This window comes from Lonchura striata, chromosome 3 (assembly GCF_046129695.1).
Source record: "Lonchura striata isolate bLonStr1 chromosome 3, bLonStr1.mat, whole genome shotgun sequence".
Classification (NCBI taxonomy): Eukaryota; Metazoa; Chordata; class Aves; order Passeriformes; family Estrildidae; genus Lonchura; species Lonchura striata.
The window spans coordinates 98,966,683-98,989,352 of NC_134605.1; the positions used below are offsets into that span (position 1 = coordinate 98,966,683).

At 37.2% G+C, this 22,670-nt stretch overlaps 2 protein-coding genes across 2 annotated transcripts in view; both read left to right on the forward strand.

Moving 5' to 3' along the window:
- Positions 1–18,059, forward strand: part of TAF1B (TATA-box binding protein associated factor, RNA polymerase I subunit B) — a 44,298-nt gene extending 26,239 nt beyond the window's left edge. Inside the window, exons 9-15 of the mRNA XM_021525421.3 lie at positions 6,220–6,367; positions 8,396–8,573; positions 8,877–8,923; positions 11,661–11,751; positions 12,203–12,273; positions 14,197–14,422; positions 17,390–18,059. Of these exons, the coding sequence (XP_021381096.1) occupies positions 6,220–6,367; positions 8,396–8,573; positions 8,877–8,923; positions 11,661–11,751; positions 12,203–12,273; positions 14,197–14,422; positions 17,390–17,582 (954 nt within the window). The 3' untranslated portion in view covers positions 17,583–18,059. The remainder of the gene's footprint in view (positions 1–6,219; positions 6,368–8,395; positions 8,574–8,876; positions 8,924–11,660; positions 11,752–12,202; positions 12,274–14,196; positions 14,423–17,389) is intronic.
- The window catches only part of GRHL1 (grainyhead like transcription factor 1), a 48,639-nt gene continuing 43,369 nt past the window's right edge, over positions 17,401–22,670 (forward strand). The window contains exon 1 of the mRNA XM_077782425.1: positions 17,401–17,504. Within this exon, the coding sequence (XP_077638551.1) occupies positions 17,497–17,504 (8 nt within the window). The 5' untranslated portion in view covers positions 17,401–17,496. The remainder of the gene's footprint in view (positions 17,505–22,670) is intronic.

The following is a 22,670-nucleotide window of genomic DNA, read 5'->3' on the forward strand; positions in this document are numbered from 1 at the left end:
AAATACTAATTTGAGTATAATTTTCACAGTTACTACAGTCCATGTAAGAATGAACTCACTGAGTCAGACGTGGGGCACATGGAGTCTCTTCTCCTGTTTCAGATGTGACCGAGGAGAGGAGGCAGGAGCAGAGTGCAGGGGTTCTTCCCTGTCCACTTTCACACTCACCAGGAAATCACAAGCCTAGGGTGTTTCTGTACAGCAGAGTGACAGTGCTGACAGTGCCATGGAATCTCAAGATGGTTTGGGTTGGAAGGGACCTTTAAAGAGTCTCTTCAAACATTGCCTGTGTCTTTTCTGTATATCTTTTGCTCTGACAAAGAAGGCTTTCCTGAAAACACTGCACAGAATCTAACCATGTAACAAAGTTGGCTACATTTATTTTTTCCCAGCTAGGTTAAATGGCAAAAAAAGTTTCAGTATTTCCTATTTTTTTGAAGTTTGTATTCATCATAATACACTGTGTTAAAATATCTTTAATTTGTGTTTGATGGCTATTGCATTAGTTTGTGGCTGTTTCAGGTGTGATGGTGGTTGTGCCTGAGAGATAGAGGTCAGGCAAGGGGGAAAACCAATGTTGTTTAAAAATAAATTTGCAATATTTGCTGGTGTAGGTTTATAAGGGAGGTAGCCAGATGAGTAGTACTGTAAGAACACACCAAAAAAAAAAAAGAAAAAAGCCCATTAATGACCATATTAATGATCTGGTATGTAATCATTGGTCCACAAGGTAATTTAATTCAGTTTTAAATACTAGTTTGGATGTAAATTTCACAGTTAATACAGTTATTGTCTCTACTGTCAAGTCTTTTATGCAGTCTGCATGCACTGTGGCTGCTGTCATCCCACATCAGGCTCATGCTGCAGATGACCAGATATATCTGAACCAGTTGAGCAGCAGAAGCAAAGGAAGGTGAGCCAGGTGCCATAGACAACTTGACTGCTCTGCACATTGTTGGTACCTAATTTTACCTTATGTAAATGTAAAGCCAGCTTAGGTTCCTGGGAATGTATGTTTCAATACAGGCAGTGTTCAAAGATTTTTACACACACTAGGGTAACCATTTGGTTTATTATTTTTACAATAAATATATTTTATTTTATGGGCATGCCCTGCTTTACACAAGGTTTGAAGCAAAATTCTGGATTGTGTTGCAAAAACCCCTCCTTCAACCCTCCTAACTTGTTTTCCAAACCTACAAGTCAAATGGCTTTATTAATCTATTTCCTGATAAGTTTAGTACAGGCTTTTTCAAACTTGGTGTAAGTTGAATTTGTCATCTTAAAAATGATGACGCCTTGCATATCCAACTCTAAGCACTAGAAGATTTCCTGAGATTTACAAAAAGCTGATAATATAAAAATGAGTCAGACCTTATTAGGTCACAGTATTAAATGGTCATTAAAGAAATCCCTTGGGAAAAATGTCCGTTATGGAATATAAGCAGCACAAAGTAGGTAGAACTTCAGAGAATGTGTAGGCATGGGGAAGAAAGGGTCCCAAGATGGAAATGCACAGGTAGAAGGATAAGGAAGGGAATTGTGCTGCAAAAAAAGTACTGAACAGGAAAGAAAGATGGACGGAAAAAATATAAAATGAATAATTTAGAATAACTGTGCAATTATTTATTTTCAGAAATAATAGAACATTATCATTATAACATAAGCTAAGTTGAGAATATTGTGAATATGTAAGTGACGGATATTTTCCAGATACAGGTGAAGGAAGTGGCTTACACAGTTATCCAAGAAGAGAGTCAGACCACATTTAAAGCAAGAAACTATGGAGCCTGCAAATTGTTCTAGAAAGCCAGACAGTGCATACTATTTTCTGCTTGTTGATCAGCAATATTCTGATATTGTCCAAACAAGTAGGAGAGGCTTAATCTTGGCTTACTCAAAGCAATTACCTGTTACTGTGATCTGATTATCATGCTAATAGTTTGGCTCCTCTGCTCCTGAAAACGAGTTTGTTGTTTTCTAATACAGGTGAAAAATGCCATGTAACTTTGAAAGATAGACAACTGATTTAAATAGTTTAATGAATATTTATCATTATGAAAATCTTGAGACACTTTTTCACTGACTCAACAATGTGTATGTTGTTTTTCTGTGCTTAGGGGGCAGGGGAAAGTACTCTCAAGTAGTACTAATCTTCTATACTGCTTTCTGGAGTGACCTTATTTGTCACATGTGTGCATAAGATACAAAGATTTTAAAAACAAAGCTTAAGGAAAGGTCTTGGCAACCTCTGTAGTCCATCTGGACAAGTGGACAAGTTATAGACTCTGTCAGCATTGTTGATCGGTCTTGAAGGAATCCCAGCTTGTGAAACACCTGAAAAGGGTAGCAGGTGGAATAGCTTTAAAAGGATATTTTGTCAGTCTTCGTGGAATTATTAGGTGCCCTTAAGGGTTTGTAACTTGAGTTTTATATGTGGTTTTTATTGTGTTCCCCAGGTTCCCAAAACAAGGTGAGAGCGTAGTAACTTCATGTGATGATGGACAGGGGAGTTGTCCTGATATATAGCACAAAAGTACATTCTGAATTTTTAAATTTATGATTGGATAAGTGAAAGTTATACTTGGAGAGTGTGTGGCATATGATCTAACAGTGTCCTCTATTGTCCAAGTACTCCTCCCTTGGGGTTTAATCATGGATTGCTGGAGGCAGAGTTTTTTATCTGAAGGAGGGAGGACCTGGCTCTGGGTCTTACTTTCCTAGTGGATTTGCTGGTTGGCTTCCAGCACAACTTGTTTTATCAGGTGTTGTGGTTTTTTTTTTTTTTTTTTTTTTTTTTTTTTGTTTTTTTTTTTTTTTTTCCCAGAGCTATTTAGCTGGATAGAAGGTGGTAACTTTTAATTTTGAGGCTGCTTGTTTGATGCATCTTTCTTCTTCTTAATATTGTCTCAACATTTGCTGTGTTGGTTGTGTGGAATTTGGGAGTTCTTTCTCTTTTAACTCTTCCAGTATATTTGAAATTTTGCAGAATATAAGATTTTTCTGTGTGAACCCACAGCTCTTTCAGAGTTAAACAGAGTATGAACAGGGCGTACAGTGTCTGGTGAAAACAGCCAGTGCTTGGTTATGCAGAAACCCTTCAGTGTCCTTAGCCCTGACCTTTCAGCCTTCAGCCCTGTGCTGTGTTCCAGGCAGGTGTGACCTTGTGCTGGATACAGCTGGGCTTGCAGCTTCCAATTCCAGTGGTGACTGCAAGTAGGGGTTCAGTTCAGCCTCACCATCATGGCACAGCACTGGCACTACTGCAGGGAATGTTTTTGAGCTTAGGGTTTAAACCCTGGGAAACAGCAGCTGATTTGGTTGACCTTTATCTTCTGTTAGGATGCACATTCTAAGTGTGTTCAGATCTCTTACAAGCACACATCAGCAAAGAACAGTTTTTGTCTATTAATACTGTTTTTAAAATAATCCAAGTGGTAGCTCTCAGTCTTAATTTTTATTTGTAGTTTTTATACCACTTGTTTGCCTTCAGAAAAAGGAAGGCATTGGTTGTCATTTTAAAGCAGAGCATTCTCTAGCCATTTTGAAAAAGAACCAAATTGCCTTCTGTAAATTGCAAACAAAAGCTTTGAACCAAAGTAGATACTGAGCAGAGGGAAGAAGGTTTGATTCACTAATACTTAGGATAGGAGAGCTGTCTCCTTGCCCTGGTACAGGGAGAGAAGCTCAGGTGATAAAGGTGTCTATTGGAGTCCAAGAGCTATATTCCCTAAAGTAGTTCGGTGTCAGATCAGACTTTGGATAGCTCCACTGGTGATAGTTTAATGTTTGAGAATGGGAATGCTTCAAATTACTAAATTCCCAGTGTCTTAATTTATTTTCACATGCGATATATTATTAAGAAGCTACTAATTCAACTGCTTTTCATTAGGGGAAAGCATATTTCCTTGCTATCTAATTATGAATAGTATTCATGTAATGTTCTTATTTGAATTATGTGGGACTTCAATTTTTCTCCCAGTACACTCAAGAGAAGTTACATGTGATTCAGGTTTTGTTCCCAGATTGGTTTGGTATTCAATTCAGTACTGCTTTTTAGAAGGAATGGGAAGTACTGGGAGTCTGGTCTTCTGCAGAACTCTGGTAGTGCAAGTTTTTCTTGTTTCTCAAGATAGTCCTGAAACAGTCTAAGCCGATTTTAACACTGTTTAGAAACTATAATGAACATGGTACAACTTCCTAACTGTTACAAAAAGTTACATGTGTAATAGTAGGTGACAGTAGAATTATTCATTTGCCTAAGCATGTGTTCATGCAAGTCTGAACTGCAGTTTGAAGGGAGATTTTAAAAAAGACAGTGTAATGTTGGTAATCGCTCAAAACAAAATTTGAGAGGCTAGAGAGCTTATATTAAAACTAATGAAGGCAAATTATTGGATAAAACTACATTAGGTCACATCATGTCTTGCTGTTAACACGGTTACTTTGTAATCTGAACCAAAAAAAGAACAGAAGCCTGAATTCACTTTTGTTCAGGAAAGTTTTGAAGCTGTGAACAAAGTATAAAGATTCTTTTAAAGGAAAGTTCCATATTAGAAATCGACTTAATAAAATCAGTTTATCAATTGACTTTATAAAATATGAATACATTATAAAGTGCTCTGCTGAATTAGAAAAATCCCTGGCTAAGGCAGAAAAATCATTGCTTTTTATACATTTAAAATGGTAAAGTAGCCTGGACAACTGAAATTGTTGCTTTTAGAGGTAAATTCAAGTAATCATTTTAACTGCAGAAAATTAAAAATGTTTAATGAAACAGCTCAGGTATTGTGAAAGGGAGGTCAAACCTTACATCCATACTTACGCAAACTTCAGGTCCGGCTGAGTTCATTATGAATAAACATGTCAAAATCTTTCTGTAAGTTAAATTCTCCTATGGCAGCAAACCTTAGTACAAATTGGGAGAACTTTCTCATGCAGCCAGTGGTTTCAAAAAGAGAATTTCAGATTTCTAATCACTAATACATATGCAAATATGGATTTTTTTAAAACTAAATAAAATGAAAGATTCTTTGGAAGGGTTCTAGAGAATGTGGGCCTGGTGCTAAATGGGAATATGGTCACAAAGATCAAGGAGAAGGCTAAAGTAATGATTGTTCTTTTTGCCTCAGTTTTTAAGAAGCAGTTTAGGGAATATGTGAAGGAAGTGGATATATGAAGGTTCACAGGCTGTGATGAGATACTGCACAAGTGTTGAGGCAGCTGGCTGGTGTCATTGCAAGGTCACTGTCAATAAGTTTTGAGCAGTTCTGGTGACTGCACAAGTCCTCGAGGGAGGCAGAGGCTACTTCCTCTCTACTTGGCACTGGCAAGGTACATCAGGAGTGCTGGGTGCTGTTCTGGGCTGCCCAGTACAAGGGAGACATGAATGCAGTGGAGTGAATCCAACAAAAGGCTGTGGAGATGGGAGAGTGGAGCCTGACAACTGAAGGGAGCTGAGAGTGCTGTGACTCCCAGCATTCTCAGTGCTGTTCATCCTGGAGCTGGAGGATGTTCAGGGCAGGTGTGATGTGGTACCTGCAGGAGGGTGCAAAGGAGGAAAACCAGATCCCCCTTAGTGGTATCCAGTGACTGGATGAGAAGAAATGGGCACAAATTGAAATACAAGAAATTCCATTTGAGTGTAAGGGAAAACAAAATCATTTTTCCTTTGTACAGTGGAGTTGGTGAAACACTGGAGCAAATTTCCTACAAGCGCTGGAAGCAGCCGTCTGTGGAGATTTCAGTATGTGACTGGACGTGGTCCTGGGCAGCCTGATTGAGCTGACCCAAGCAGAGACTTGGGTGCAGTGGTCTCAAGTGGTCCCTGCCAGCCTCCACCTTCTGTGCTTCTCTGACCTCTTAGCTCTTTAGACAGTTCACCTTCAATTGCATCTCTATTGGTTTTTTGCCAAAGCTCCCAGTTTTGGAGCATCTGGCTCTATAATGGGCATTTCACAAAAAAGGTAGTAAGGTGGTGGGAGATCTGAAGCAACTTTCTATTTTTTCTGTATATATTTTATGGGATTTAAAACTAGCATGTTTCTCTTTACTGCAATCTGGCTCCATTCTTGCACATGTGTTTAGTCATAGTGTGCTAGAAGAGTCTGTATAAATAATCCTGTATCAAACAATTTGGAATTTAACATCAGTAATTTTAAATAATTAACAACTGTGGTAATAGAGCAAATGTATAACCTCTCTAACCCTGTCTTTCAGTCATGGCCTGTATATGAAGAAGTATTCAACAAAATGCATGAGCTTGCAGCATTTTTAGACCTGCCTCGTTTTCCAGATATTACAGAAAGCTGCTTTCTTCATCCAGACATGCTGTGCATGAAGTACTTGATGGAAGCTAATTTACCTGGTAAATATTTTCCCTAGACTGAACTGATAAAATTTTTCTATGGTTTAGTAAACTCTAGCAAAAAGGCTTAAATTACTACTTCAAAAGTGCCTGCTCTTTTTCTTTTAATTTATTCCCATTTCAGCTTGAACTGAAAGATATTCTTTCTATAGAAAGCACCTTCCTCAAACATACAGAGTATGTGTTATGGGCCCAGATATGCAGGGGCACTCTGATGTTGGCTCTATAAGGCTGTGGAGTGGATACTTCATTTTAAATCTTTCAGTATCCATGTGAACTAAGAGGCACCTGTTGAATTCATGTGATATATTAACTTCAGCTAAATGATTCATGTAGTTGGGATTTGATTGCTTAGCTCTGAAATTCTCATATGTAATAATGGCTGTATATTCTTTAACAAAGAATGTATTTTGTGTATTATATAGTATTGTGTATTATTAATTATTTTAATATTAATTGATGGTGTGTGACAGATCAGCTTCTGTCTCGCTTGATTTATATTTTAGTTCTGAAATAATATATAGCATAAGTATTGACTTTTTTTGTCTATCCTAAAATTAAGTCATGAATATTGACTTGTCAAAGAAAGATCAGTATGTCCTAGTAGTGAACTCTCTGTTGGGTTACCATACTTTCTGTCATATACCACTGCGGCTGAAGATGAGTTACACAGACAAATGGCCTGTAAAGTTTTTTTTCTCAAAACATTCCAATGGCTCATAGTAGGGAAAGGAGTTACTGTGTTATTTTGCAATTAGTTACAATGAATAAAATTGTTTGTGTTTTTTTTTGTTTATTCACAATTGAATGAAGAGAAGATAACCAGCAGGTTTACAGCTAAAATTCTGGAGTAGTAATTCTGATTTTGTATTTTTACACCAGTGTTGTGATCGCACAGAGGATTACATTATTTTACAGGTTGTGAAAAAAGGCTGTAAATTTATCATTTTCAGATCTTTTACAGAGAAATGCAAAGCTAAGTACTCTTTGAAAATTACTGCAGAAAAGGAATATATTGTCCTTTTCTGCACAACTAAGATTTTTATCATGCATAAGCATTTTTTAAAAATTGAAAAAGGGCTGCTGCTGTTGTCTAACAACTCTAAAAGAAAGCAATGAATTGGGAGTGTTAAAGGACACTAAATACCAATGAAGAGACTATTTTATGTATCTGAAATAAAACTAAATATGATTCTAGTATTTATAAGAAAATTTAGTTTCCACTTTTTTTAACTCTTACTGTGATGTGCGAGAGGATTAAAAAGGAGTCCCTACTGAACTCTTTGTAAGCAGCAGAGTGTATAAATACAGCTGGATTAAGGTTGTACTTAGTCATACATTGCTAACCTTTGTGGAATCTGATGGTGATGTAATCAACTCCTGTATTTCTTGCTGAACAGGAAAGGTGAGAAATTTGGGGGATTTGTATCTGTGAAAAATAAGCAGAGTAATAAGAGCCTGTATAGATAGCCCGCTGTGTATCTTGTGGAGCTGCAGCTGGATCTCCCTGGCACAGCCAGGAGCTGTGGACACCTCAGCAGCTTCTGCTGGGGGAGCAGCCAGTGCTGCCCTGCCCAGCCGGCTTCTTTACAGCCAGCCCTGCTCCTCCTCTGTGCAGAGCTGATTCCTGCCACAGATGCTTAGTCAACATGAAGGAAAAAAGTTTGTCACAAGTTTTTTGCTTTTGAGGATTTTTTGAAAATACATTTATGTGGATTTACAATAGGCTTTCCCACAAGAATGTTCAGGATGATCTCACTACATTAGTCAAGTAACATCAAAGCACTATTAAATATGTGATTTTATTTTCCATATGAGAATAAGTCACAAGTGTTTTCCACGTAAGCACAGTGAAGGTTGTCAAATATTTTTAAAAGTATCCAAAAATAATACTCAGCCCAAAAAATATGGCTGTCAAATGGTTCTAAAAGACCTAAGCAGTGTTTTCCTCAAATGGCCAACATATTTGCACTGTAAAAATATTTCTAGCTTGTCTTAACATTTTATATTTTTATTTATGTTCATCAGATGAATTGCATAATTGGACTTGTCGAGTGGTGAAAAAGATTGGTATTGGAGAAGTGGATTTCCTGACTCTTATGCCTGGAAATAAGTCAAGAAGAAAAGTGAAATATGATGTTCTTGCTGCAGCAGTTATTGTAGTTGTGCTCAAATTACTGTTTTTATTAGATGATAATTATGAATGGTAAGTGTACAGACAAATCTGCAGCAACCCTCACTTTTCAAATAGTGCAAATGCTTGTCTCCGATTGTTTTTCTTTAGAGTTAAATTTATACTATTGGAATTTCAGTTAAGTTGAGTAGCTTAAACCATATACTTAAAGGCATTTTAGACATTGAATATTAGTTACTTTTAAAATTTGTTGGGTTTTATCTGATACTTGGCATAAAATTAGGATGTCATTTTTGTCCATTGTATTTGAACTTCATATGAAAAATGCAGTATTTGGATCTACAACACAGTCTGATTTTTAAAATTTTTTTACAGGTTGCTTTCAGAGTTTGCTGAAGAAAGAAATAAAAATAACACAGAAGGTACATAAATATTCTAGTAGAAGCAGTGTTATGATTTTGTAAATGAAACAGTTTTGCAATCAGGGTTAGAAAGACTACTGATCATGAAAATGTGTTTTTGTCATTCATTAAGGGCAAATTTTATTTGGAAAAAAGAGTAGATCCTGTTCATGTAAAATGGCCTCAGTGTACCTGCACAATTCTTATTGTTTGGGACAGGGGAGTTTGATACACATTTTGCTGGGTGCCTCTCTGCTTCTGCTTGTGCATGTTTGCCACTTGGTTTAGAGTTTTATGTGTGGTAGGTGGAGATGAATGGATATGCCGTGAAAAGGGAGCACACTTTGATCGTAAATAGCAGATACTTACTAGGGGCATCAAACCACATGTATGATAAAATCCAAACTTGTTTAGTCTTGTTAAATAAAATGTCTTAGTGTGTAACATATTTCAGATGTAATCTAGTTTCTTAGTCCAAATAATCCTGAGAGAGTGTGGAAAAGCTAGCAGCAATTAAGATGGAGAAGATAATGGTGTGAACATGGTTCTTTGAGGGCAGAAAGACCAAATCAAGGATTAGGAATCTTCAGGAAGATATTCTATGGCCCAATCCAAATCATTGTTGAAGATAAGATCCAAGATGTGTTACATTGGTTTATCTGTTAGGCCTTTTATCCAGTTTTGGGTAATTTTGACCCTTCTGATGCATTGTTTAAAATTTATGTCCATAATAAAATTATGGTGTTAGTCATGTGTGAGCTCAGTTACTGCTGTAACTAGAGACAGTCATCACTGTTAACTAAAACTGGTAATTTTCACATTCAGGTGGATACACAAATTTATGGTGGATTTTTTCTTTTCCTTTTTACTTCCCTTGAAAACTTGAAGTACACGATAGTGATAGGAGTGGGGAGTTGTGCAACTGCTTTACAAGCTGAGGCTCATTAATATCTTAATGGGGTTTCTCCCTTATTAACAAGTCTCATACCCCTTGGGAATTAACAGCTCATTCTTTGCCCCCTTTTTTACTTTAAAATCTGCTGGTGCAAATGATCCATATGCTCAGTTTTGTTGTCCCTGTGCTTAAGATGTCAGGGTGATGGTGAGCCGCCACACAGAGGAGCTGATGTGAGAATTTCTGTTGGACAACTGATCAGCACCAGAGCTCAAAACTGCCTCTGGCATTTTCCCAAAATTAGAGTGATTAAATGAATAATGGTTAATACTGAGTTTTAAAGATTCAATTTATGTTGACTCTGTTCTCAACTGAAGTATCCATTCTGTAGTCCTTTTTTTTTAAATTAAAAAATAGTGTTTCAGCTCCTACATTTCTTCAAGTCACACTGGAAGCAGTACAATAGATAGGTGTAGTTACCTACTGTGTGTGTTCTGTGAACTGCACACTTCCACAATACGGGTTTTGTTCAAATTAAAGGTGATTGAGATACATATAGATGTGTATGTGTGTATCAGAGCTGTATATTTTCCAGTCAGCTCAGCTACATCAACATCAAACCAGCAGTACTGAGGTTATTGCAGTGTAGCATCATGTCTCTGACAACAGGTTTGCATGTGACAGAACCTTAAAAATTCATAGAAAGTTTAACACAAATTTCTACCACCTCCCACACTGCTCTCCCAGCAATTTAGTAGTATTTACTTAAACCTCGTGGTTTAAGGAGCTCATAAAAGTTGTATCCAGACCTTTGAATTTCAAGGACTGCTGAGGGGTCTTTGTTCTTTTTTGCATCTCTTGCTTTTTGTGACCAACTGTGTTTTTAGAATCTAGACATTCTGAGGCAGGATAATACAAACAGCAGAAATGCATATAATACAAAAGGTATATGTTTGATTGTAAGATCAGTATATTCGCCTTCAGGAGAATTTGAACAGCTGGCTGGCAAAGCTGAGCATGATGCAAGCATTGCATGCAGTGCAGCTTGGGACATGGGGAAATGCAAAGTCTGGTTAATTCACAATGCAGATATTCCACCCACAGTGAATAAGAGTTGATTATTTTTAAATATATGAATCTACACCATATTTCTGTTTGGAACCCATATCCTTACTGTACCAAGTTGGTCTGCTTCAGTCTTGAGCTTCTTTGGAGGATCAGTGATAAAGGTGTTGCTAAAATATCCTATGTTTTCATGTTTTTGCATGTGCTGGTAAATACTTTTTCACATATCAACAAGTGAAGCTCCTGTACTCCAAACCATGAGAGTCTGATATGAAGACCATTGTGTAATTTATCTTTCCAACCCTGTAAGATTTCACTGGTAGTGGGATAGACAGTGTGGAGCTGATGAAACTATGTGAAATTTTGCATCTGAGCTTCTTAAGGTTTTATTTGTTTGAACTTAAGATTGATGCATAGTTCCATTAATCCCTTGAATTCAACTTTGAAACAGTTGAAGGCCACTCCACAGAGTGGAGAACTAGTTGATTTGGTAGAGAAGAGGTAGTTTCTAGGCTCACCTTTCCAGAAAAGAGGCAAAAGGTTTGACTTGTGCTAAACCTATGAAATCTAAGATATATGGGTCTTCTTTGCACTTCTTTTGACATACTGTTCTTTCACTCCATTTCTGCATTTCTCCTTATTACAGAATTATTAGCTCAAATGTGTTTTCTTTAAGCACATAGCATCAGGGGTAGTTTGTGTACAGGTGCAAGATGCACAGTCTTAACTGCTTGGAGATCACCTTCTCTCTCATTCCTTTCATTTCTTCCCAAACTAAAGTGTGTATGTTTTATTCAGGGGGCCCATATTTTGAGTTCAAGAAGTGGTATGAGGTAGTAAAGCATTCCTTGGATGTGGAGCAAAAGAAATTGGATGAAGAAAAAGCCAAGTAAGAGGTTTTTAAGTACTTCTTTTTTAAGGTAGACAGTTCTGCATGAACTCCTGATCCCTACAGAAATAAAAAAAGTTAGAAATTTGCTCCACATATCCATTCACCAAGCTTGAGTGAATAGAATGATTAAATTACTGTCTTAATTTTCTATTTACACTCATAATGTTTATCCAGGCTATTTATTAAATGTTCACTTACTGTGAAAAATAGCTTATACAGCTGAACAATTAAGTTTGATTATAGTAGATCTAGGCTAACATGCCTTGGTTTGCCTACTCAGAAAAACATTTCCTTTATATGTTGAAGGGGTAGTGGCTTTTAATAGCACTAAGCACTAGATTATTTTGATTTTAATTTAAAACTTCAGCAGTATTTGTAATAAGTTATTACTCATTTATTCATTAGGTCCAGCTTTCTTTTTAACAATGCTTATGTCTCTTACTGGTAGGTATCTATGGAGATGTGAAAAGCCATTGTTTTATTCAATCAAGAATAAATCTAAAGTTCTAAAGAGAAGACGTGAGTAAACTTTGCTTCTTCCCAGAAACACAGAAATCTGCTCCAACTTTTCCCATCATAGAAGATCTTCAGCTGTGACTGATAACATGTGCATCTTAAAATATTTTGTCTCCTCTCTTTCATCTCTGGATGCAATTAATGTAATACTGTTTTACAACCTATGGATGGAATTTTTCATACATGAACAACTGAAACTGCCTTTGCCAGTCTTCCTGACAACCTACTGAACCATGTCTCAGGAGTGCTCTTATCCTCATCTTCTCTAGTTTGTCTTTATATCAGAGTTCCTTGTGAGTTGTTGGTCTCCATACCTTTCCTGTCTGTTTCCTCCTTTAGTTTCTTGAATACTTTGGTATGAATATCCCAGTATGTCCTTTAGTAGATCTTGCATGTCTCTCTTCTCTCCCACTCCTTCTTGCAGTCCTCTACAGGAAGCAAGGAAAGCCAGATGCATGTGGTCAGAATGCAGGTACAGCTGCTGAATTTTAGTAGCTCTGGAAGTACTTGTGACAAGTTTCTGGGTTTTGTGTTGCCATAAAAGCAAAGAAACAAAATAACAAAACCCCAGTTGTCTGCAGAAATAAGGAAAACCAGAGTTTTATTCAACCAAATTAGATCTGGAGTTCTTCATTCTACATTTTACATTATCCAGAAAGCAGCAGGTATTTGGAGAGGGATATTAAGTGTGGCAAGTGGTATTTTTCCTTTTCTATGTTCTTTCCGTTTCTGGAAACAACTGGTTCAGGGACTTCTAAACAAGTTGTATAATTCTATTTGGTTTGAATTACGCATATTGGATTTCTCCTTCAAGAATGCAGTGGGGTTTTTTTAAGTACTTATCTTCAAAATCCTCTTTGGGTGATCCTGCAGTCAAGTCATGTTCCATGGAAAACCATGTTTACATGTATTTATTTCAAGCTGATTATTTACTCAGATGCCCTTTAATTCCTGCATTTATAGGAAAAGAGATTCCTCTTCTGGCTCTGCTTCTCTTGTAGCTAGAAGAGGACCACTTTAATTACAGAGCTTTATCATAATGTTGTGAGCAGTAGTATCACATAATTGCCACTGGGCAGGATTCATCTTAAAACAAATGTACCATAATAGAGACAGTGCTCCAGAACACTTATGTGCCAGGTACAGATTTTCAGAAACCTTCCTAAACCTTGGATTTTGATCACAGATTTTAGTGTCAACTTGAAAGACAAACTTCCCAGCCCTTGGATTATTTTAGGAGGTTTTTTCCTGTGTTTTTGTGTTTGTTTATTTTTTTTTCTTCAATACATGAATGAGTTTATTTAAATACAGCTCATAAAAAGAAGTTAAAGCTCCAACAATGTTTTTTAACTTGTGTTTTATCCTAGAGAAACAAGGCACAGGCAGTCATACAATATGTGCTGATCTATCATGATACCTTCTTTCCCTTCTCAGTCTCAGTAACTTAGGAAAGCTTGTCATTTGTCCACTAGCAGCAGGGAAACATGGAATGGGGTTTTTTTGTTGTTGGGGTTTTTACCAGTTGAAATTTGCACCATGAAAAGCTTAACCTTGAATCCATGTGTGTATGAATGTGCTTCCTATCAGCATAAAAGTCCTGTCAGTCTCAAATAGATTTTACATGTTTTGCTTTGAGTGCTCCACTACTAATAGCATCAGGTATAAAAGACGTGGCATTTTGAATTCTGTTTCAAAATGTTTCACTAAAACTTCTAAAGAGGATGGCAGAGATGACCTAGAGACTTCCAGGATTGCTCAGTCTTTCATGCAGAGGTTTAAAAAAAAAAAAAAAAAAAAAAAAAAAAACACCACAAAAGAAATTTTAAAAGCACAAATACCTCATCTTCTTCTTGTATTAATTACTTCCAAACAGTATTATGGTACCTAATACTTTTGCATTTGTTTCTTTTGTTTCTCTTTGCACAGAAATGGTTGTGAGCTTACAAAATCAGTTTGGCAAGCTGTCTGGTTCAGTGCAACATGCTGAAAAGCCAAATCCTTCAAGTTTTCAGTTAAGTTGGTCTGAAGAAAACAGAGATGGGAGTTGTTTTCATGGGCATAGCCTGAAGGGAATTTTGCAAGAAAAACGTGGTTTACTGACAGCCATGAACCCTGACTATTGGCTGTGTACAGTTAAACTATGTAATGAGAAGTAAGTATTCACTTTTTTGCTAAATGCATTTTGGAAAGTTCTGAAAGTAAAGTCCTGTACATATATTTTTGCAAATGACAAATACAGAGTGTGTGCACAGCTATGTGCTAACACACAGTTACAGTCATTTCTAGAAAGGGGTGTGTGAGGAATGGATAGTCTCGAACTGTGAGTAGACAAACTGTAACATGCAGACTAAGCAAAGTGAGCAAGAGTAGCAGCTAGGTGCAAATACTCACTTGGTTTCTTTACAGTGTTTTAGAAAAATATTTGTGATGCATCTTTCCAGAGAATGGAAAACCAGTCCCATTCCTCTCCTCCCTGGCCTCTAAAAAAGCACATAAAATTAATTTTCTAAATCATTATACTGATTTTTTGATGCCCTTAATCACAATGACTTCTGGATCATATACCAGACCTTGGTTCAGCCATTGGTTGTATTAAGAAACCCTAATCCAGAAAAGGAATGTACTTGTGAGTATCAGTGAAGAAGATTAACTCTGTAACTGGCTTGGATCCTGCTGAATTTCTTGTGTATGGTGTTGGAAAGTGTTTTTTTGAAATAAGGTTGGGTTACATTCATGTGAAATGAGATTTCATTTGTCTCTTGAGTAGCATGTGAAATATCTATCTGGTATATAATTTGAAATGGTATTCAGAGATCAGTAGACCTTTAGCGATATGGTCCTGATTTTAAACCATTACATTTCCCTTGAAAATAACTGGGTTTTACAAGTATGCAGTCTTTTCTATCCTTCAGTGGATTTATTTGCTTATCTTTATTTTCCTTTTCACGTTACTTTTCACATACTCACAGTGACATAAATGGGTTGGAATAATGTAAGCACAGTGTTACATTACAAGAGGTTTGGTTATATGGATTCATTCTTTTGTATGAATAAGAACATTTTTTTTAAAGGGAGTAGAGGTAATAATCCTTTTACCACAGATTTGCGTAAATCTTCTGTACACATTGAATGAGTGGATATTTTGGTGTATGTTTGTGTGAATAATCTTCCATGCAAAGTCTGTTTTTAAACCTACATTTTCATATGTAATATATTAAAATGTTAATGGCAAACTGTCATAGCCTTCATGAAACAAGATTTGAATTTAAATTCTTACCGGTTAAATTTCCCATTATATCATTTGCAATGCAAGTAGTTAAGTATACATCTGACACTTACTTAACATTGGAAAACAACATCTACTCCCTTAGATATGAGGGTTTATCCTCTTTGTATGTAGAACAGAACTAAAAAAAAAAAAAAACTTACAAATTCTCTTTCTCTAAAAATCAGCATGGCCTAACAGGACTGCTAAAATGCTTTATCCCTGGAACTAAAGTGTGATTACAGTGTCAGCAAAGCTAAGATCAGTCAAATGATTGGTGAAATGCTTTTACATTTTAAAATAAAACTTTGTTTTAAACCGGCTTCTAAACTGATTTGCTATTCTATTTGTTTTCCATTGTTCTATTTTTTATATTGTGTCTAAACTATTTACTATTACACCTAAGTCTTTAGGTGATAGGAGTTGTCCTCAGTGTTTGTAAAGGTCTTTTCCAACCTTGAGGACAGTATAATTCTATATGTGATGAGATACTACAGAGTATGAAAAATGTTGTAATGCTTTTGAGGGTGTGAGGTGGGGCAGAGGATGGGATGTATGGCATGACAGACCTAGTTCCAGATTCCCAGTGTGCCAGGCTTGGAGAGGCTTTAAACTGTGCTCCCTGAAGCTTGGCTGGCACTCAGGATGGGTCTGGCAGTTCCTCCAGTTTGAGGTAAAATGTAAATGTTTGCTGGGCCAGAGGGAGTGAGCAAATGACTTTATAATCTAGTAATTAGCACACTTACCTGTAAATTGGGACAGACAGATCCCAGTCGTTGTTCTGGTAAATATTTAAGACAGCTGCTCTGAATCAGACACAGGGAACATTTTAAACTACTTCGCCACATCCCAAGGCATTACCTCGTGAGTTAGAAGATGTATTGAGTTTATAGGTGAATATAGCACCTGAACCCCCATATCACTGTACAGTGTTTTTATTTAAAAATTGAAACTTTGTAGTATTTTAAACTGAATTTGGGCCTTATCCAGTTTAGTGTTTTTCCAACCTACGTTGCTGAACTTAATGTTTACAGAACTCTCTCTGCAGATCATCCTCTGTGTCATCTTTTGTTTGGTCTGACACTTGTTACCAGCAAGTCTAGTGTGCTATTTTTCTTATATACTTCATCAATAAAATCACCTTGTTATTTTCGTTAACATTTTGACCACAAAAGCTGCAAAATAATGAAGCAGAAGGCTGCTACAGCACTAATTACTTTCTGTTGACCTCATCAGTGTTTGCTACAATGTTTTCTATTTTACTCCATTGACTTGACTTAGCTTTTCTCACTTGTTTCTAGGAATGTAATTTGTATTTAGCACACAAAGGCAACGGACAAGAAATGAATGGGTTATTATCCCATGACATAGTGTCAGGAAGGTGAGAGGGGAACCCTATGGAGAGAGGGCAGAGTAAAGAGCCTAAGGTGTCTGAATTGGATAGTCTTAGAAATTTAAAAAATAGGGTGAGGTAGTAATTTTAATACTTTGCTACATTTGCTAAAAGATGGAAGAACAGTGATTCAGTTTTCTGAAAGGCAGAGAATACATTCTTTGAATGTATTCAAAGAATATTCTGGCTGAGTAAGAGCCTGATTCATAGTGCAAGAAGTTATAGTGGCTTTTTCTTAGTGTGTTTGCATCAGCTCTGAAGATACCTTTGTTCAGTCTATACTTCGTGCTTTTGCAGGAGTGATCAATTCACAGGAATCAACACTGTAAACTAGAATGGCAATTTATGCTGTTGGTAAAGTGTAAAGTTTGTCTTTAATTACAGTTTAATATATAAATGCTAGCTAAATACTAAATGCACTTGTAATTTAGGGCTTTTGTTTTCTCCCCATTTATTTTCAGATTGTGTGGTCATCTGGCTCATTACAGAGAAGTGGAGTTTCCCCAGAGTTACCATTTTGTACTGAGCTTGTTCTCTTTTCTTCTGAGGATTCAGCCTTCTTATATCCATGATGAGGTGTGTATGATAGAACACAAACTTTTTAATAAGAAACTCTGTAAAAAACTAAAATACAACTCAGTGCTAAGGAAGTAAAAAAGGCCTAAAACCGCCAGTATTAAACCCATGTGAATTAGTTGGTTGGATCCCAAACCATGGTATTACATCTAAACTTATACTGATTCTTTTGTCTTGTGGACATTTTTTGTTAAGATAGTAGTGCTGAGATCTACTACTGTACTTCAGTTTTAGTGTCATTTTATCTATAATTTGAGTCACTGATACTGGGAAAGGAAACTGCCAAGGAAAATGTTAATGGCCATTTATTTCATTAATTTGCATCTGAGCCAACAGGAAGCTGTGAAATTACCTTTTTTGGGGGGATAATTGTACATATTTTGAGTGTACTGGACATGACATTAGCATCTAATATCATTGTGAGATTTTGCAATTAAAATACCTATTTTTTTACCTACCATTGTATGACAGTAAATATATTTCTAGAAAATAATTTTTATTTTGTTTTTAAATACTATGTTTACAAATAAAATAAGCAGTTGGTTAATGTTGTCATTGCAGTGAGTTTTTTCTTTATTATTTCTAAACAGCATTTCAGTTGTTCTGGAACAACTCTGGCACTGTTTTCTACATTTCCTTGTATACTGTTTATTTCCCAGCCTCTTGTTTGCCTGAGACTCTCATTTATGTTAACACCTTTCAGGTCCACTTCTACTTCAGGCTTCACAAATCTTGCAGATACTTTTGTATCTAGTATAAAATCTGATGCTATTTCTTGTGCAGTGGTAACTGCCAGGCCTCCTGTCATTCTTCTTTTTCAAGGCTACTCTTAAAGCCTTGAATTTCTTCTGACCACTTTATAATCCAGCATCTTCAGAAGCTTGTGCCCTGGCCATTCCACCAGTTTCTCATGCTTGGTCTTATTTATGCACCATGTTCTTATACTGTCCCAGACGACATGTAAATGAAGTTGGGTGCTGCCACTACATGAAAGACACCATAACAATTTACATACATATGTTGAACCTAGATAATGTGTAGATACTCAGATGAATAATGCTGCTTTCAGCTGAATGAAAATTAAATTAATCATTTCCAACCATCAGTACAGAATGCAGAACTTACCAAATCTGTTTGATCAAAACCAAAACCAACAGCTGTTTCTAAGCATTGTTATAACTAAGAAAAATGGTGCCTGCAGACTTGACAAAGAGTAATGACTTCCTCCCTGAGCAAGGGCTTCAGTGAGATGTAATCTGGGCGGGTAATCAGTTCAGCAAGTAGATTGTGTAGGGTTTAAACTATGAAGTTGTTTAAAAATTGGGAACAGGTGAATGATAGGAGAGGTGATGTACTCTACCTGTCTAGAGCAAGTGATAAAGTGGTATTTCATACATAAGCAGGGCAGACAGGACTGTTAAAAGTGACTTTTAATAGTTACATGGAAATACTGGCAAACCGGGAGGCTTTGCTCACTCAGTAGAGGCAGGAGGTAATATGGTGTCCTGATTTGGGGTGACACAAAAGGCACAGTTTGGGTTCAAGTTTTTACTTTTCCAGGTATTTTAATTAGCTATTGTAGCACAGGGATTTGTAGCAATGGTCCTGTAAAGTGACTAAGAGGCAGATGAGAAGGCATAGTTTTAGCCATACAGCACTGAACTGTGCTTCGTGTGGGAAAAGGAAAGAGACTGAATTACTACTTGGTTGTATGTGTTAAGAGATTTCATAAGTGAGCACAGAGTAGCATGTCTAAATCCATTGCCATGCTGTGCTAGATACCTCAGACTTCTGGCAAGGTGTGTCTGAACTGATGTTTACATTAGTGGACTTGGAACGTACCAGTTTAAATCTCCTCTTGTGTGTGGTGTTTGTGTTTAAAATTAGCCATTAGCTATTATGTTTGACCTCACCTGAGTGAATTACTAATATTTTTAAGTATTTGGTAAAATTATTCTTTGTACTTTTTCTAGATGAGTATTTGTATCAGTTAAAAATCTACAGAAGTGTAATACACATTGTCACTCTTTTCAACAGTGCTGGCTCAAATGACTGAAAGCGTCTCATTCTTTTTACTGTAATATCTGTTAAAATGTTGAATTAACTATCTAAAAGACACCTCAGTATACATAAAGGATTAATTCAGAAGTCTTTGAGGGACTTATGCACTTAATTATAGGTAGAGCTTTCTTCTAAAACTACTGTAGTAGTAAAATCTGAGCTTCGCAAATTAAAAATACTGTGCTCATTGCTGCATTGTTACAAATGTAAGAAAGCTCCCTTAGATGTTAGACTAAATTAAGGCTGTACTTTAATAAATTGCATAAAGCTTGCAGTTAATCATCAAGAGCCATGTGCCTTCTGGACACATAGGCTAAGATTTAAAATAAAGGGTGTGCCCCAAAAATGCTTTTTGTTAGTTCTCTGCAGTTTAATCAATCAACACGTGTGTTGGAGCGATGGTGTTGAAGAGCTGAGGAGCCCAGGAGTGCCTTCGTTCGGTGAGGAGCCGCTGAGCCAGCGGCTCCCAGCGCAGTTAGTGCGAGCCGGCAGCGGCCGGACAGACAGACAGACAGACAGCTGCGGGCACAGCCGAAGGGCAGGGCGTCTGCAGAGCCCAGCACTTCAGTCACCTCCTCTCTTGGCTTGGAAATTACAGCTCCTTTCTTTAACTAGCTGCTGAAAGCGTCCAGCTAAAGCTCAGCTACATTTTTGTACTTAATCTCGTGTAAATTTTGAGTAAAAGAGGCTCCTCTTGTTTAGTTTCTTACTCTAAAATTTGAATGACCGTTCTTAAGTAGATAGATAAAGGCAAATGGGGGTTTTAGAATAAACTTTTTGAACACTATATACTGAGAAGACTTAATTAATTATTAACTTAGACAATAGCAAATCAGTCATTCTAAGACCTTTATGTGCCTTCTAAAGTGACTTTTCACTTTTTCCTATTTTATGTGTTAGAAAAAAAAGTTTAAATGGGCAAAAGTAACCTGGCTTTACAAATTCTCCTAAATGCAAGCTTTCTGTTGTTTTCTGCTGGAGAAATACGACAGATGTTTCATTTTCTTTTGAAAGGCACAGCCTTTAGCAAAACTGGTATTTTACCCTTACTAGTTTTTCACTACATCAGTGTGTCTGTGTTCTCACTATGAAATGCATCTCAGTCAAATACATTTTTGTTTTGAAAGTTTTTGCTGTTGTCCAGACATGAAGGGGAGGTATTTCACTTGCACAAAGTGAAGGCCCTGAACCTGATTTAGCCAGAGAATGATAATTAGCACAATGCCTGTAAGCAATGCTGGTCTAATTTATTTGTCATAGTGTATTGCATGGGCTTCACTGTGATTACATATTTTCTATACCATTTTCAGCACGACCCCTGAAACAATCATGTGTAGAAGATTTAAGAAAATTTCATGCACTATTGCAGGCAAGCCAATGAGTATCTTGCTTTCTCATAACACCTTGGAAATCTCAAAAGTCCTTCCTCAAATGACTTTTCTCCTGTTTTGGTCAAATAAGACCTGCTTGTTCTGAATAAAAAATTCAGGATATTGTAATAAGTTGTCAAGAGGATGGGGAGGGAGGGCTGGGAGCAAAAGAGCCAGGGCCCACAGGGCTTTTGGGGCAGGTAAAGTCTGGATATGTTAAATCCCCAAATTAATCCCCAAAGGTGTCTGCCCCCTAGATCATCTGTCCTTTCCCCATGTCAGGTTGAGCAAGTTTTATTCTTCATGTGTGGAGAAAAGTAACGATAACTCTGTGTAATGAATCTTCTATTTTGATCCAAAATGGAATGGGCTTCCCAGCACATATGGTTGTACATATTTCCTGGCTGAGCATGTTCATGTGTGTGTTGGTTACAGCAGTGTTGCTCCTCATGTGTGAAGCTCTTTGTCCCTGGCTAGGTTAGATGAGGGAGAGCATAAAGGGGATGCCAAGATGTGGAAACAGGCATATGTGAAAAATCTTTCACTGCTCCTTTTGCTAGGATGCTGCTGAATTGGTGGACAAGAGTAAGGATTACCAGAACAGGAGATGGAAGCTGGTGTCCTCATGTGAGGTTACTGCTGCCCTTGTTCAACTGCTAATGGCAGCATTTCCAGAGCCAGAACATGCCTCCTCCGCCCTTGGCATCTACATTCTGCCTCCAGCAGTACATGAGGTGATTTTAGAAGAAGATACAAGCACTTTCCTCTGGTAATCTCATATGGCTGCTCTCTATTGTAGCAGTACTCTGTGTCAGCTCATAGACCATCCCATTGTCCCAAAGCTGGTGGCTTTGCTCACCAGCTGCAGATCCTGCCATTGCTTTGTAACAATGCCACCCAAGCGTGTTCAGTGCCCATGTCACGATCCTGGGGTGCTTCTGTTGTGCTGTGTTGATATAAAATTGTGGCAAACCATTGTTTCCTGAACTGAGACCCAGGCCATTCATAACTCCTAACTGGGCAGCTGCGTGGCTTCTGTGCTGCAGGGCACAGTGGGTTGGTCAGGGAACAGTGGGCAGCAAAGGACCTGCACACACCGTCCTCTGGCTACACCAGTGTGGGCCCGTGTGGCAGGACCCATGGACACAGCAGGCACTCCCAGAGGAAACACAATATCAGCCAAAGGTGGTAAAGTGTTCGGTGAAACCGGACGACGTGCTAAACATTTTATCATCAGTAAAATTTTAGGTTTCAGGCTGACTTTTTGTAATATATAGGCTGCTGCAAAATAGGTAAATATATATTGTAGTAAATTCAGTGTCCTCAGTCTGGCTAATGGAACTGCATCTCTTGACCCTGAGTAGTTTATATCTTTTTAACAGTATTTACATTATCTTTAGGAATAAATACAAAATTAAAAGGGGAATCTTTAAGGAATGTTTGCAAGATTGCATATAAGGATATGACTAAAGTGGAAAGCAGACTGTTTCTTTGTTCAGTATCTCATACATTGTGCTTTCATTTATTGCTATACCTTTCTTCCATCTCTTTCTTACAAGGCATTTCCAGCTTCCTTGTCCACTGTTACTCATCTGTTTCTTTCCACTGTGCTTTCTTTTGCCTCAGTTTCAACTGAGTTTGTGGAAACTCTGTTTGTTTTTTTTTTTTTTGTTTTGTTTTGTTTTGTTTTTTTTTGTTTTGTTTTTAATCTCATTGATGTCTCCAGGCTTATTCT